This window comes from Centruroides vittatus, unplaced genomic scaffold (genome assembly GCF_030686945.1).
Source record: "Centruroides vittatus isolate TY-2023 unplaced genomic scaffold, ASM3068694v2 contig_858, whole genome shotgun sequence".
NCBI classification, from domain to species: Eukaryota; Metazoa; Arthropoda; class Arachnida; order Scorpiones; family Buthidae; genus Centruroides; species Centruroides vittatus.
The window spans coordinates 175776-193484 of record NW_027122560.1 but is presented as its reverse complement, the minus strand read 5'-3'; the positions used below and the strand labels follow the sequence as shown (position 1 = coordinate 193484).

The window sequence follows — 17709 nt, the reverse complement described above, 5'->3', positions numbered from 1 at the left end:
GATTTTGGCCGGATGGCCGAGCGGTCAAGGTTAGCAGCCTGCCGCCCTGGGGGACCCGGAATCGAGTCCGGACGGGTCGAAAAATCCCCAGGAATTTTTCGGGGGTGGTCCGTCATAAGGAAACTCTTTTCCCCTGCTTTCCCCTGCTCCGCCACCAGGCACCACAGGGTTCTAGAGACTATGCCTTAATCATGGGCCTTGGTCTCTTACCCGAAGGTAGTCACTGACTCTTTTACTTTTAGTTGGGGCGCCAACGGCTTCTCCTGAGCTGTCATCCGCCCTCTTAGCCCCAACTCACTAACATTGGCATAACTTTTATTTGTTTGTGCGGTTTTCACCGCATATTCTTGCTCTGTCAAGATTTGTTATGCGGCATGCTCCTTTGCCGCAATTGATAAAACGTACAGACTTATCGTAATTGATAATCCCAAGCATTAAATAGGGCACCTTTCCCTACAAGAAGAGGGTGCCCAGCCCAATGCGTCCATTGGGCTCATAGATCGAAAAGATCTGAGACTTTAACCATCAATTCCTTTAGTTTCAATAAGTTTCCTTCACTTGCTGCTAGCGTTCGAAGTACTTGTTCAGGCGGCTTGGACCAGTCGACTTGGTCAGCCCCTCGGCGGAAATCCTCTGTGAGAGGACAGTCAAGTACGTAGTGTCTCGCGTCGCCGCGAGGACACCCACAGGAGCAGCAACCATCTCCTTGTCCAAGAATGGACTTGAAGTGGGGAAACCTCCCGTGTCCGGTCAGTATCTGCGTAAGCAACCTACAACAACTCACTGGGGTAAGGCCAACGTCAGGCACGAAGGCGTGGGTCGACCTACCCACCGTACTCTGAGTCCAGCTCTCTTGCCAACTCCTCATCGACCACTGCAGTAGAGTACCTTTTATGTATGTTGCCGAGGGTTCTACCGTCCTCGTTACAAATGGGCCCCTGGCCCCCGCCTTGGCCAGTTGGTCGGCACGTTCGTTGCCCGGGATCCCGATGTGGCCTCGGACCCACCGCAGGGCAACGTGTCGTTCGTGCCTCGCCCTCAGTACCCTACCTCTGATCTCTCGTACCATCTCATCTCTATGATACCCGTCGCTTAATGCCTGAAGCGACGATTGGCTGTCAGAGTAAACCGTGACAGGCTCAGGACCCGGATGTAATAGGATCCACTGGGACGCCCCCGCCAGAGCCACCAGTTCTGCCTGAAACACGGAAGCCTCCTCGTTCAATCTGACTGATTGTGAGTACACATGTACCCCACCAGAATAGACACAAAACGCAGCACCTACTAAGCCACCGTCTTTAGAGCCGTCGGTGTATATTTCAACACCGATGCCTGTCGGTTCACCGACATCCCAGTCTAGTCCAATCCTATGGGCCGGATGGACTTTCAAAACGTCTGCCAAACGTCTCGGTCTGGCTGGGCACATCTGATTACAATGCTTTGCCTCGATGCCCTCCACAGTTGTCCTGTAGAAGGCCGCCTCTTGGCTGACGACCAAGGGCAACGGGAGCAGCCCGGCCAAGACCAGGGCCGCCTCCGTGGACACAGTTCCGTACGCTCTTGTGATCCGCAATGCAGCGGGTCTCTGAATCGAGAGCAGCGTCCTGCTCTGACAGACGTTGGCAGATTCCTTCCACCAAATACCACAGGCGTAGCAGACAACGCGCTCTACACTCATCTTATAGATGGATCGTAGCGCGTGCCCACTAAGGCCGTAATCCTGTCTCGCTAGTCTCGATAGTGCCGCTATCGTGAGGTTTGTCGTTTCTCGAACACTCCTCAGATGTGGCGTCCAACATAGTGTCTGGTCGATGATAACACCGAGGTACTTTAGCTCGCTCACCCTTTGGATGGGGTTACCCCGAATTCGGTATATTGGTCGGCGAGCCAACACACCGGTCCGGGCCACCGTCAGGGCCTCCGATTTCTCGGGGCTGAAGGAGAGCTTATTCAGTTCTCCCCAGCGAACGAGTCGTTCTATTGCTTCGTTGCCGTGGGTCTCCATCTCCTTACGGCTATGGCCGGCAACTACTAACAACAGATCGTCTGCATAAGCCTGCAGCTGGACTTCGTCCGGTAGGACTTGCCTCAGCGCCGTGTCCGCTAGGAACGTTCCAGAGTAATGGTCCGATACAAGATCCTTGGGGACAACCCCTCTCTAGTACCGTTCTCGAAACTCATACTGGGGGTGTGATAGACTACCGCGCGGTCGCTCAGGAAACTCCTGGAAAGCGATACGAGGTTGGTGGGGGGTGGTCCGTCCGGATATGTCGGTCCCCGTCCTCACCACCCGGCCGCCCCATTGTGGGCCTGGCCGAACCCATAATGGGCTTGCTATAAGAGGCCCTCTTAGTGCCCACAGGGCGGAAAGAGTTACAAAAAAAAAAAAAAAGTGTAGTGATTTTTGTTGATTTTGATTTGTTGCTAAATCAGGATTGAAAAAATTATTGCTACTTTTTATTAGAAAAAAAAAAAAGTATTTTCTGTACTCTTGATTTGATACATTGACAAGAAGAAAAAATCATCGGTTTGACAATTTTATGTCTGATGTTTTAATATGTTATTAGCGAGGTTGAGGCCGAAGTTTTCGTGAACGTCGGACGTTCAGCGCCGCTTTCCTGTAAGCCTAGAAGTTTGACAATGGTGTTTGGAATGTCAAGCATGATTCCACTGACTTTCCAAACACCATTGTCAAACTTCTAGGCTTACAGGAAAGCGGCGCTGAACGTCCGACGTTCACGTTTTCGCGTTGAAAACTTCGGCCTCAACCTCGCTATTATCTTCAAAACCTCTCCGAAGTCGTAGAATTTAAAGACGTTATTATGAAGGTAACTTCTGAAAAGTTTCATGAACAGAATTCAATTTCATAACAAGTTTATTGTTATCATGGAATTTTACATTTAGAGTTTACAATATTATTTTAAGCATATCTTATTCCATAACTTTAGACATTGTTTAAATAAATTTTTATGAGTGCTGTTAAAAATGTCATTTTAGTGTCGAAAACCACTATACCACATTTATCGAAACAGTTTCAAGATCTATCGAATGATTGTAATTAAAGTGCCCCTATTCAACGCTGTCTAAAGATATATCTAGTAATCAAAATGCTACCAAATTTAGTATGATGATTTTTCAGGACATGCAGAAAACTCAGCACTGTGGTGCTTTTGAAGCAGATAGCAACGAAAATACAGTTTATTTGTGGGGATACTTTAAAAGGATATGTTACAACTTTGTCAGCTTTTAAAAAGACAATTTCAAACTAAATGTGAGAAAAATCACAGAAGAGTAATTACTGTCGACCATTGAACACGGTTCATCGCATTCAGAATGACAGTTAGTTGAGCAGTGATCCCTGCATTATTAAGATCTGCATGAACCTGTTGTACAAATAAAATGTTCGTTACAGCACCGTAGTGGTAAGTTCTGATACTATTTTTTTTTTTTATAGTAATGTCCTGAAATATCACCATACCAAATGTGAATTGAATTTGGACCGTTAAATATCTCTAGACAGCATTCAATAGGGATACTTTAATTAAGATCACCCAGTATTGTTTTTTAATATGGAAAGTAATATATATAATGGTTATTTACAACATTTTTATTCTTTTATTAGTTGGCTTGATTCATTTAGATAAGCAATAAAATTCAATTTAAATATTTTAACATTTCTGGCAAAATTTGATTTTAGCCTCATAATTTTAACTATTTTCTTTGCTCATTACGGATAGCTCCATTAAACAATATTTTATTTTTATTGAAATAAAACACTTAAATATGACACCGGTTACTAAATATTTAACTATTTTTAATATATTTTTTAAAAATTTTATCTCGTATAATTAATGTTATTAAAACCGTAGAAACCATTATTTTTAAATTAAAGAAAATAATCTCTTTAGTAAGAATTATAATTGGCATAAATTGTTATTATTATTCGTTTTGTAACACATAAAAGGAAGATACAAATTTGAATTATGTTTCATATTGATATATTGAAAAAAACAAAGTAATAGTCTTTTATATCGTCTCAAATTCATTAAATTCACATTCTTATTTTTTCAGCACATAATAATTTATAATTATCCAGCAAATGCTTGAAAGTCACGCAGATTTAATTGCGTATAAAATGCATTTTTTAATGTGTAATTCAGTTGAATAAATTATAGTGAAAACAAAGTCTCACTATTGTATTTCATATTTAGATTATGGTTTTGGTTTTATGAAAATCACGGAAACGTGCAATTAAATGAGGTTTTAGTCAAGAATTCGGGACTTTTTTGAATAAATTAATTAAAATCACTGAACGCTCTGGCTGCGAGTTTCTGCACGTGTTTAACACGAAATAAGGGTCATTTTCCTAAATATTAAAATAAAGCTGAAAATTATGGATGTTTATAGGAAGATTCTGACTATAATACAATCCAAAATGTTCTTTTCTGGCTCTGTTGTCATCAAGTAATATTATATTTTTGTTTATATAAGAATTTTCTAAACTCTTTTCCTCTGCGGTCGTTAATTCATGCCCATCGTGAGTTCAGACAAGTCCACAATGAAAGAATCGAATCGGATATATACGGGTCAAAATACCCTCGAGATTTTTTTATATTCCTATTCGAATTCGAATCATCTGTTCGGTCATGAGAAAATCTGGTTTGATAGTATTTAGAACTATTTTTGTTTTACCAATTTACTTGATGGTAGACCTATATACCGGTCATATTTAAATTAAATTATGAATTTGCTAAGCTGTATTACCTGATTACGTGATCATTCTATGTTGGTTCTTATATGGCGTAGTTGTCAGAGTCAGATGATTAGATTAAACTGTTTATTTTTATTTCTGATATCACCAATATCAAATAGATTAATTTACTTCAGGTACAGATCCGTGTCTATTCTATTCATCTTCATTTAGGAAATAAATTTTCACAAAATAACCGACTTAATCACAAAGAAAGAAACTTTTTAAGTAGAAATTCCTCACTGCAACTAAAGACTGTAATAATCAAATAGGGTTTTACCAGGTAGAACAGAAAGATGTTTTAACTGTTCGCAGTTTACAGGTAACTATAATTTCTTTTTTGTTTTTTAAATAACTTAAAGTAATATTTTTGAGTGATTAAACAAATTTAGTCACTAATATTTTGTGTTTCGGTTAAAATATATTATTAAAATATAAAAAATTGTTACTAAAGATCTGTGAAGAATCTTAATAAACGTGAAACCCTTCCCATGCGTGTCTTATCGTAAATAATTAAATATACACGAATAATAATAATCGTGAGAAAAGATACACAGTTTACTGCGAACGATTTTCTTGGTAGATGTTTTCTTTTAGGTATTGTCACTTATCTTCATTGCCATGATGAACAGAAATATACTAAACAAACAGAACATTTTAGTAGTCTCAAAAACAAAAAGCAGACTACAGAAGAATTAAATTTACAGCATTAACTCTAGTCAAAAGTAGTTCATTAGTTTTATTTATGGCCGAAAAATAATTATCACTTAATTGGAACTTTAAACGAGTTCCTTACAATATGTTCACAATTTGAGACAATTGGTTCGATGCAAATGTCGAGGCAAAGCGAACAAGTAGTGATAGGAGTGTCTACAATTTTTATGTCGGCCATTTTGATTAATAGAAAATTTATCGTGGGCAAAATCTCTGAGAATTCAATAACAAAATACAATAAATTATTTTGCAATAAAAAATGTTTCGTCTGTGTATTTCGTATTCCAATTTACAATATCTGACGGCGGTCGGATATCTGAGCAGTTTAGGCAGTGTTTTTCAACATTTTTATAATTGCGGCTTCCTGAACTTAATAATTTTTTCTTGCGAAACCCTTAAGTCTTTATCAATGTAGAGTTATTACGCTTTTAGTCATGCACCTGAGAAGTGTTATGGCGCTACTCAGCATTATATTTCGCTATACTGGACCTCGGCAATGGCCGAGTGGATAAAATCATTGAATACTAGTAGTTAGTCGCAGGTTCGCGTCTCATCAACGGGCTGGCCACATAGCTTTCTGGGTTTTCTTCATGAGCCTAACATCTAAAGAAGGAAAGAAAGTTCTCCCGGAAGACACTTCTTAGTAAATCAGTCTATTTGTTGCTTTGCCTTCTTTCTTCAATCCATTTCGCGGCACCCTAAAGTGTCGTTGCGGCATTCCGGTTGAAAACCATTGGGTTAAAGTGTCAGCCTGTTTCTAAGGACCCGGGAAAGTTGGGAAGAAATCCCAACTTTCCAACTTTTAAAAATAATAAATAAGAGCCAAAATAAATATTTAAAATTAATGATACAAAAATATTTTTATTCTTACATTTCTATAAAAATAAAAGCATATCATATGTATTTTTATATCAAATCTATAAATTATAAATATTTTTCGTTAAAATAAATGGAAATAAGAACATACAATTTTCATTTTGTATATAGGCCTATAGGCCTATTTTTAAAATCCCTTCCGCCTAGTGGGCATTAAAAGATATTTTTAGTAAGCCCGCTATAGGTTCGGCCAGGTCCACAATGGGGCAATCGGGTGGTAAGGAGGCATGGGGTCCTATATCTCCAGAACAGACCGTCCATCAAAAATTCTGGAATTGCTCATGTCAAGTCTGCAAAAGCGGTAGACTCCCATCTTAACCGCTCAGCTTTCCGGTCATCTATATTGTGTATTATGATCATTTTTTATTGACATGAAAGATCTGTAAATTAAAATTAATATTTCCTGGATTGACTCCAAACTGGTCGAAAAAACTCCAGAAATTCTTCGGATGTGGTTCTTCCGGATATGACACGATTCGTCTCTCATCACCCTGCCACCCTACTGTGAACCTGCCAAACTCGTATTGAGCTTGTCAGAAAATAGAACTTCTTAGTGCCCACAAATTCTGTTTTTAACTTTTTCCGAATGGAAAGAGTTAAAAACAAAACTTGTGTATAGTTAAATTTGTAAATTCTGTAAATTTTTTATAATGGAACATTAAAAAGAGTTTGAGAAAGAAAAAAAAAAAAAAAAAAAAAAAAAAGAAAGCATCGATTTGTCCTAAATATCTCTTAAAGAAGTCTTGAATAGTTCAATGACAATGCCATTTTACAAGGACTTAAAGAAGAATAGATAATATTTGAATGAAAAAAGTTTTTCATCCAGGATTCGAGTTCGAATAGCCATCTAAAAATTTTTCAATCTCACCAATCGTTCGCCTTCATTGTAGACTTGACTGAACTGATGATGGACATGAATTAACGATCTTCTTAACGATGCAGAGGCAGAAAAAAAGTTTTGGATTATGTTATATTTAGGATCTTTCTGTAACTGTCCATAATTTTCAGCTTTTTTCCAAGATATGAAATAAAAATGAACAAAAGGATTGAATTGATGGGACAAGACAACGCAATACACGAGAGATTTGCCAAAGGGAAAGTGCCTCTCCGGAGGACTAAATCAGATTCTAAAAGTGCCATATACTCTGATGACATATAAATGGACTTCGGTGTAGCCGAATATAAGATTACGTAAGAGCTCCAAAGAAGATAGACTTTGCACTTGAAACGGAGATATCATTGAGATTATCGATGAGGACGAAGTCCACGTTCGAGCAGCTCGAAGAACACATAGTACAAACGAAAAAAAAAGCTTACAAAATAGGTTTTAAATCGCTTTAACAATACATCCGAATGCAAAATACATATTTAAAGCAACAAATATCTATATATTATTTCAATACTCATATATTAATTTAGATTTATACGCTGAACATACAGAATTAAGTAATTTTTTTAATTAGAGGCATGACACAATATAGGCCTTAGGCCAAACTCAACATTATTCGTGAATAATTATGAATGTAATTTTTCTTGAAAGTACACGATCAAGAATTGAACTTTGATCTCTTATGACAATAAATCGATATCATTCTAAGAGAGGCAAAATTCATTCTTAACAGATTTCTCTCGAACTCAAACTTTTCAAATGGTTAATTAAAACAGTCGTGTTTATTTAGAAGTAAAGGGGCTCATGTCTCCCATTAACCTTACAGTTAGAATCTTAGTTCCTCCTCCTTTACATCTATTTTTAAAAATTATTTTACTCATAAACAGGATCGTATTTACACACAAGCTAAACAAACTATAGTTTAGTACTTCACACTAAGAGAACCCCAACCTCAAACGGTAAGCACCTATTGTTCCTTATTATGTTGTGGAAGTGGAAGACTCGTATGTTATAACTTAAGAGTGCTAACAAAGGTAGGCCTAAATCTCGATCTGCTGAACAACGTATTCAGATGCCCGTCTAACAATAGCATCTTGTTACGTCTCTGCCTCAAAATACAATATTTTTAATATATATATATATATATAATAAAGCTCTAATTTATTTCCTTCGATAAATTGTTACATAATTTATAATTTGCGAATCGAGTTGCAAGAAACATTCAATATAAAGTGAAAATTAGTAACAAATATTTCTGAAATACGTCTATAAATAATATTGACAACACACAATAAGTTAACTTTTCTTAACTGCTCTGATTCTATATATAAATATACTGTTTTAGAAATTACAGAGTAGGCGTGTTTTTAAAAACAGTTTCTGAATATTAATAAATTTATAAATTTATTATCGCTTAGAATCTTTCGTTTGGTTTATAAATATATAAACTATTAACTCTTTCACTTATTATAGTCACTAAGAAGGCCTTTTCTCCATCCCCGTCGTGAATTTGACAGACCCACAATGAAAACAGCCAGCTGGTGAGGGACTTGGCTTGAAAAATCCGGAACAGACCACCCAGGAAAAATTCCTGAGGTTCCAGACCCTATCTCTCAAAGTCTTCCAAAGGTCACGGCCCTGTCTCTATGCCCGGCTGATTTCGTCCTTACTCGTAAAGAAAGCAGGCGATGCCCTATACATTTGAGTCAAAATACCCGTCAAAATTTCTGATCCAATCCGAACTCGAACCTGGATCCCTAGTGTAACACGCTGGTAGTATATTGCCTCGAATGGCCGAGGCAGTGAAGTAATTACGTCAGCTGTTATTCTGGGAATTATTATTGTGTCCCGAATAATATAATTTTAAAGGATAGTCGTCCTTTAAAATTATATTATTGAGAATAACAATTTATATGAACAATATTTGACAGACTAAGTTGATTATACTACATTAAATATTACAATAGAAAGTGTTAATTATTCAATGTCTAGTCCCAGAAAAATATCAAATTACCACATTTCGAATTAATCTTCTCGATTTTTATGCATTAAAAATAGCAAAAACTCCTTCAAAGACATAAAAGTGAGCTGTAAGAATATATCTATTCATGAACTTATTCATTTTCATTAACATTTTCTCTTATGAATTAGCTTATATTTCAAACACTGCGTGAAAGCAGAGGTCCAAGGTCGAACGCTGTTGTGATCATCTGTAGCTGACCTTATTTGGCACATTTTACTGGTGAAATTTTATATTTATGAATGCAAGAATGTTGTGCCAATGCAAGGACAAACGAGAATTTTCCTCCTCCAACTGTGTTTATTTTACTCTTATAGATCGACGTCCTTCGATAAAACATTGTTCGATTATTATTCGTTTGAACAGGTTTAAAAACGTTTTCTCCAATCTGAACCTCCAGATACACCGAAAAATCATTAGGTCTTCGACACTCCCCGATTTCCGCTAAGTTAACCAATGAAGAGTATGCTTGTTAGGTGACGTCACGAATGCGAAAGTTTGACAGTTCTCGCGTTGCCAGGGTTACAAGGACTTGGAAGGAGACAACGCACCCGTTGCTATGACTACCGAACAGCCGTGTGCGTCTCACTCCAGAGTTTGAGAGAAGAGGACCTTCTGAACTGTAAAGTATTCATGGCTTCTTTATTAGTCTAAGCTCTGTTTTCTGTCATTTCATATTAATTATTGTTCTGTCTTTGTTCGATTCTGTAGTTTACATAGTGTAGACTATAAATACACAGGCGTATGGTTGAAGTAATACGTAATTTCTATGGATAAAATAAGTTTAATTAGCTGATTGGAACAATTATAGGGGTTTAAAACGTATAATTAAGTAAGGAATAATATGTGTTTATTTATATACATACGAGGAGTTATGGGTCACAGTAACGGTGTTGAATTGAATTGTCTGTCTGTAAGTAGAAGCATTCTCAACTGAAAACCGAGTTCAAAGTGCTGACAAGTCACGTGGATTTCTTTCAAGGAGGCACAATCGATCCCTGGTCGTTGCCACGTTTATAGCGCAGCTGGCTTGCTTGTACGTGGAATGGGACACGATGTGCATTCTGTCATTTGACTGCTGGTGAAATGGAAAATACATTTTAAATGACGCATGTCGAATGGGATGTTTTGTTTTAGCTGTAATTAGAATTATTTTGTAAATTAGAATAAAATGCGTTATTTTTTTGTGTTGTTTATTAAGTTGGCAATGATTCATAAATCGAAGTTCACTGGCACTAGGTTATTTGCACACACAAGAGACATCGTCGTAAAGCTTATGAGGTCGTTCTTATCTCATTCTGTTACGAAATCATTTTGTTTATCCCAATGACCGACGAAAAATTGAGAAATTAAATACTTGAGTGTAGTCACGGTGACTATTCGTATCGTTTACCCGCTGAATTTTCTTATACTAGCATTTTATATTTGTTAAAATTAACGAAGGAGCGATCTTGGAGATAAACGATTACAGTAAGAAGTGAAAAACGTTGTATTTCAGACATTACACTTTTCCCTTGATAATGCATTCGAGTAGGATTATGTTGTAAGATAAAAAGGAATGTTTATTGCGTCGAAATCTGATTCTCCGTTACATTTTAGATGCGTTGTTAGACAACGTGGACAGCTGTTCATATTCTAAAGTTTCTTAAAAACATTTAAAATTTCCTGTTAACGTTTCGTTAACACGGAAAAAAAAAATCCTGAAGCAGCCTTGATATCGTAAGAAAATTCACGACTTTAAAGGTTAGTCATTTCCTTTACACCTGTTTCTTCTATTACGATCGATTATCTTTTTATATGAATTTTTCAAAATGTTTTTTCGTAAATTCTCTTTTTAATGGTATCATCAATTGAGTTAAATTTGATGAGTAGCAACTCGAGTAGCAACTTGATGAGTAGCCTTTTTTTTGTTATTATTAGCTTCCTGTGGGGTAGAAGAGAGCTTTTTATCGTTTCTATTCCTGTTATCATTCAAATGACACGTACAAACACATGTTGGGGCTAGGTTCTTGCATTAAAAACGGGCCCATTATGGGTTTGGTAAGGGAAAAGGCTAACAAGGGGCCTTTTCACATGACCGACAATGGAAGCAGCCAAGTGCTGCAGAACTGAACCCTATACAGCTATGTTCATCTGCTCATGAAAATTTCTGAGCCTATCTCAGATTTTTGAATTGCAAATGGTGAACCCAAATACGTTTAGTTATAATCTGTCATAAGTTAATAAATTATTATTATTTGTTTTAAGTGATACTTTTCATTATTAAATATACAGATTATACAGATTTTAAATACTTTAAATATGTTTTTCAGAGTTAAGATTTAGAGAATAACGCTCGAATGAACTTGTTTTATTTACCTTCTACGATAGACCTTCCATAGATCAAGTATAAAATAAATTTGCTAAAGTACATTTATTATCAAAGCGTTATCAATGTTATCTTAACAAACCTAGTTTTATATCACGAACTAAAATTAGAATCACGATTTTAATTTGGATATGTTGAAATAATTTTTAAACATAATTCTTGTAATTTTGCATTATTATTATTCGTTTTTCAAATAGAATAAAATGTTCTTTAATCTCATTCCTACAATATTTTAATATTTTAGGCTAGCATTAAGGCTGTATTCACTATAATATTATAATTTTTAAGGATAATATTTAGGTTATATTTCCTATAATGTATAATAACTTATTTAATGCTTGTTAGAACTGAAAAATCCTTGTAATCACATGAATTTTTCCGTTCTTATACTTATTAAAACATATCATTTTTAGAATAACAAATTAAGAATTATGGAAAAGTTATTTCTTAGATTTCATGTATAAAAATATTCATATAGTAAAGATTAATATCAGATAAGAATTTTTATTTAAGTAGCATACTTAATATAACAGGAAGCTCACCCTCAAAATAGATCGCTGGTGTGAGCAATAATATTAATAAGTACAATGTCTATATATGAATACTGAAAATAGGTTAAATATCGAATAAAACATTTTAAATAATTTAGTTTATTTCATAAATATGAAATGATGCGGGGTAATATATAAATTCCAGTTTTATTCAAATTAGTAATTAGAAGGCAATCAGAAATTTTGAAGCTAGCTTATCTGGGGCCTCTTACAGAGGAGTCAGTAGGAACGTATTTGAATAGGCCTCAAATTTATAGAGGCTTCTTCAGAAACATCTATTACAAAGTACTCATTCAATTGCATTTCTTGTGTATTAAAAAAAAATTTCAAATTTTATTATTTAAAAAAACACATTACAATTTTGACGCTGTTTTTTTAATGTAATGAAGGCCCGAAAAAGACAAGAGAGTCGGGCCTCACTAATTACCTGAAACGCCTTATCCTGTGTATTCTGATAAGGTCTGGTGATAAGGCCCTATTCTGATGGATTTCGCAAGGCACACGAGGTCGAACATCTAAGGGGATGCCTTCTGGGATGGGAAACTGACCTGTATTTAGGTTTTAGACAAATGAAGAAAACCCGGAAAACTTCTCGCGATCAGCCCGAACTCGCAAATACTACCAAAATTCATTGGTTTTATCCACACGGCCACTGGTGGGCCTCTTTATGATGTGAATAGAATGAGTTATGAAGACTCCAACATTTATATTTGTCCTATTTTTCAAACTACACCGATGTCAGAGGAGTTTTTACGTATGCACATTAGTACGTATTGTAGTACATACGTAAGGCAAGAAAGGCCTAAAACAGACTGTCAACCCTGCAGTAATCTTGTACTTATGAGGCTTGAACAGAACAAATTGTGAAGGTCCGAGATTTGTATTTGTCTTCTATGAATAGTTTAAGACAGTTTTTTGAATATATCTAAATATAAATATGATTTTTTTATAGTTTTATTAATAATTTTGATTAAAAATATTAATAATTCAGGCACGTTATCACATAATTAGGAAATTTTTAATAAATTTTTTTTAAAAAAAACGAAGTAAAAAATTGATCTATCTTGCGTCATTACTCTTTATCTATAGCCAACTGGAATCTTATTAATTTATTTTTCTCAAAATAAATTTTCATGATTTATTTCAGTAATTTATAGGAATCAAGTTAGAAAAGTGCAATTATTTTCTTTCAGGTCGTCGCCAGATATCGATTCATATAAGTTCTGAATTTATTTTTAGTGTTGCATGGTCTTCTGAAAGTGAAAGAAGTAGAAAATGATTTATTTTTTATTTTATCTTATGGAAAAATTTTAAATTAATTTTACTATTTTGAAATTAAATTTATACAAAATTATAAAATTTAAATTTATATATATATTTTTAATGAATTTAACTGAATAAATGCACCTAAAATATTTTTCAGAAAATTAATTTTGTTTGTTTGTAAAATTGTTAATTATGATTGAAAAAATTATATATATATATATATTATAGTACATGTGATATATAAAAGAAAACAACTTAATTTTATTGAATTAAAAACGTTATACAGTACAATTTCGATTACCCGGAAGGAAGGAAGGACGGATAATGGAAGAAGTTTTTCATAGCAGATGTCTGGCGCTTTTATCCTCCCCTTTCAAAATTTATTTTGTTTTTTACCTCAGACAAATGTTCATAATTCTTAATTTATTTAAAATAAACTTGGTTTTTAACTTTTAGAATTGTATTAATTATTCTTTGATTTTCGTTCGTTTAGGTTTTGTTTTAAAATTATCAGAATAATGAATACTATTAATAATGAAAATGAATAAATAAAGATTTTATTGATTTTTTTTCCCATTAATGAGCCTACCTGAGAGTCTCTTTCCAAATATAGTTCAGATTACGTGTACTTTCCTATGATCTGCTTCGTCACCGTTCCCTTTTAGGCCAGATAATCGAGACTACACGTTGCAGAGAAGACTACTGTCCAGTCTTCTCTACAATATGGCTAGAGGACAGAGAAGATCTGGAATATGAAGTCTGTCTCGTCTTCTAGTAAAAGTATTATAGAGGAGAGAAGACAGTAAAAAATAATATTGTAGAGACTACTGTCTAGATCAGTGGTTCTCAAAGGGCACACTGTAAAACGTGTAAAATTTTTCTGGTGTACTTTGTGTACGAAATTAAACACTTATTAATATCAGTTTTTATTACAAATTTTTATTTTAAACTTATTACTGTGTTTAAAACATATTATACAACACATACATGTTGTATAATATTTTAAAATACACTTTAAGTTAATGAATAGCTGTGTACTATTATAACTATTACACTAAGGATTAGTTGTTCATAGATGTAATAGATCTTTATACATTCATTTTTAATATACACTTTCATATTTGTGGCACATTTAGCCATCTCTTGCAGTCCCTGTCATTTGGGATTAACTGGAGGTAGGCAAATCTTTTTAAATGGTGGAGCAAATAAAATGCATTTATGGGGGCCAAATTTTCTAGTTTTTACGATTCATGGCCAGTTTGATCAATAAATCGAGCACTCGATTGAAAAAGACGGGAAAAATAGTCGAAAAGCAGAACGTGCACTGTATTTATACGAAATTTGGTTGAGATTTTCCCAATAGTTCTTTCTACAGAGAGCTCTGAACACCTACTCTTTAATTATGATCACCCTGTATATGAAATAATCTATTAAAATAAAAGTACGTTAAGCTTTTTCGATTTACAGAGAATGCAGTTAACAGTTTGAATAACTACAAATTTGTTATTGTTTTTATATAAAAATAAAATAACGAATAAAATAATTTTTAGGTTTTCTACTTTTGTCTAATAATAAGAAATAAAGCGAGAAAATTACTTGTAGAAAAACATTTAATCAATAATATGTTATTTTAGATGATTTTTAAAATTTTTATTGCTGTGTTATAGGTTCATTTGTTAAGCATTTTCAACGGGGCTTATATTATTTAATTAATTTAATCATTTTATTTTATTTAATAAATTAAATGAAATTTGTAATTCATTAGGGTATATAAAGTCATGTTTACAAAAATATGTTTCATATTATTCAAAAAATAACACTGAGATGTGAGAAAATATTTTTTCTTATTTAATTTATTAGGTAAAAATAAAAGATAAATAAAAATTGCTAAGTAATTGATATCAAATTTTATTTTAATTAATTTTTCTGAAAGATTTTTAGGATTGAAATACATGAAAGATTAGTTTCATAACAAATAACATAAACATATTCTATTACTAACACAACTCTCACAAATACAGAAGCATCACATGGATCTCCTTATGGCTGTAAGACCTCCAGAGATCCATAACGCGTCATTGCTTAACTACTCATAATTAATGCAAATATTAAAAATTAATTAGCTACACACCTGTATGACATATCAGAAAAATATGAAAGCAAGTTCGTAGCCCTATTTTTAGAATGTAATGCTATAAATTTTTATTAATAAGTGAACTTTTATTCAATAAATATTGATAAAAACTTAGCTGTAACTGAAGTAAAACATTTATGGATTTAATATTTAATCAATCACTTAACGTTCTACATCAACTACTTTTACTGAAAATTAATTAATTTTTATTTAATTTGTGTAATAATTACATTCTTTATACACATATCTACGCAAAGAAAAATTTGTTTATAAATTAAAATTCATTTAATTTCCTTAAAAAATTAATAATTGCCGTTTGCTGAATAAATTGTTTTATAAATATTTAAATATTTGTAAGAATTTATGGTATATTTTTCAGCTGGTAAATATCTTTAACTTAATTTTGATAAGATATTTGAAATTATATGAATAGTTTATCAACAAAATAATGAAACTTATGAAGTAAATAAGACGATAAGATTACTCGCAAGCTCACATTATTCCGTTTTGTAACGGATGTCGGTTGTGACAGCTGTTCCTATTTTCTGGTATGCTAGAGCTGTTACAAACAACTTATATAAAACAAAACAACTACTACTGTATTGTAACCAGTAATAATTTACAGTAACTACTATAAATTTAAACAGATTTTATTCATCTGAATAGCTCGTTAATTATATAAATTATATAAATATGTGTGTAATTTCTTCTATGTTAACTAATTATGAATATTTGTTTTCAGGATGATGAACATTTTTTATTACCGAACATTGACTGGCATGGATCAGTATGGATAACGATCATCCAAACCAGGAACTGGTGAAATGTGTAGTGGTGGGAGATACGGCTGTCGGAAAAACGCGCCTTATCAGGTCAAGAGCTTGCGATGCTCCTTTAACCTTAAGTCAATTACTGACTACTCACATCCCCACTGTATGGGCAGTCGACCAGTACCGGATTCACAAAGAGGTAATAACGTACAATGTTAGTTTTAAAGTGGAGTTTCTCACAGTTGTAATGAGTGAATGATTTTGGTTGATAAATCGAATAGCATCCTCTATTTAATAAATAATTTATTAAACAGGGGTGCTATTCAAAGTCTTCATTTCTCTTTTAATAAATTGTCCTAACTCAAATCAATCCAAATTATGATAATTTAGATATTTTTTATATTAATTAGCAAATATTTATTATTAGTATATAATTTATGCATTATAATAGCAGATTAGAGATAAATTTTAACACAAATTCTTCAAATAAAAAACATTAATTTCAAATGAACAAAAAGACGAAAGTCCTTCATACCATCAAACATAATTAATTATATAAATATTAAAGCTATTTAATAAGTTACTTAAAGTTTTCTTGATTCATACTTTAACCGTAGTCAGTTAATGATATTCAATCAACTAAAAATTCTTAATTTGTATTGCAAATTCATGAATAGTTTCTTCAGGTAAGTCGAAACTACTAAAGCTTCTAAACAGCTTTTTCTCCGTTGAAAATATGAATTATTCCTCTTAGGTAATAGAGAATTTCTTAAAGATCACGTAGGAATGTCGGTATAGAGAAGTTAAGTTACTATAATATCAAGTTCGACCATTCTAAGAACTGTATTTTATCATCTTAGCGATGACAGAATACTAAGAGAATAAGTTACTTTCGATGAAAATGTATAAGCAAAATGCATTGTTTAAGAAAGTTAATTAATAATATATTTAGTTCCCATTCATCAAAATGATTCAAATTTATAATTTATATAGAAAATTTAGTTCATTAATTCATCACTTGAAAAGCCCACCAGTGGCCTAAAACGAGCAATTTTTTATTGTGACATCGTCACAATGCCTGGCTGCAATTTTTAATCATATTTTTTAATGTATTTAACTAAAATATATGCTCTCCACTTCAAATTAGTAGCGGCTTGCCCCTGTACATCATACTTTTCCTTTAACAATAGAGTCATGTCGGCCATTTATCTAACATATTTCAGGGAAAAATTTTGAATTGAAATAACATAACTTTCAGTTTGTATCGGAAGTTCGTATATAGTTAATTAGGGGCAGGAGGCCCTTAATGTTTCCATATCTGGTATCGTCTTTCTTCTATCTATCACCATTCTCTAGATTAAGGAAGGACAG

General features: G+C 33.6%; 1 protein-coding gene across 5 annotated transcripts in view; it reads left to right on the top strand.

The window, feature by feature from the left end:
- The window catches only part of LOC136982642 (rho-related BTB domain-containing protein 1-like), a 52045-nt gene that overhangs the window by 9918 nt on the left and 24418 nt on the right, over nucleotides 1–17709 (top strand). The window contains exons 1-2 of one of the 5 annotated variants that reach the window (XM_067279198.1): nucleotides 9698–9876; nucleotides 16311–16537. In XM_067279198.1, the coding sequence (XP_067135299.1) occupies nucleotides 16358–16537 (180 nt within the window). In that variant the 5' untranslated portion in view covers nucleotides 9698–9876; nucleotides 16311–16357. Of the gene's footprint in view, nucleotides 1–9697; nucleotides 9877–10445; nucleotides 10993–16104; nucleotides 16180–16310; nucleotides 16538–17709 lie in introns of those variants that run through there. The other 4 variants (XM_067279196.1, XM_067279200.1, XM_067279199.1 and 1 more) reach the window with 4 other exon arrangements.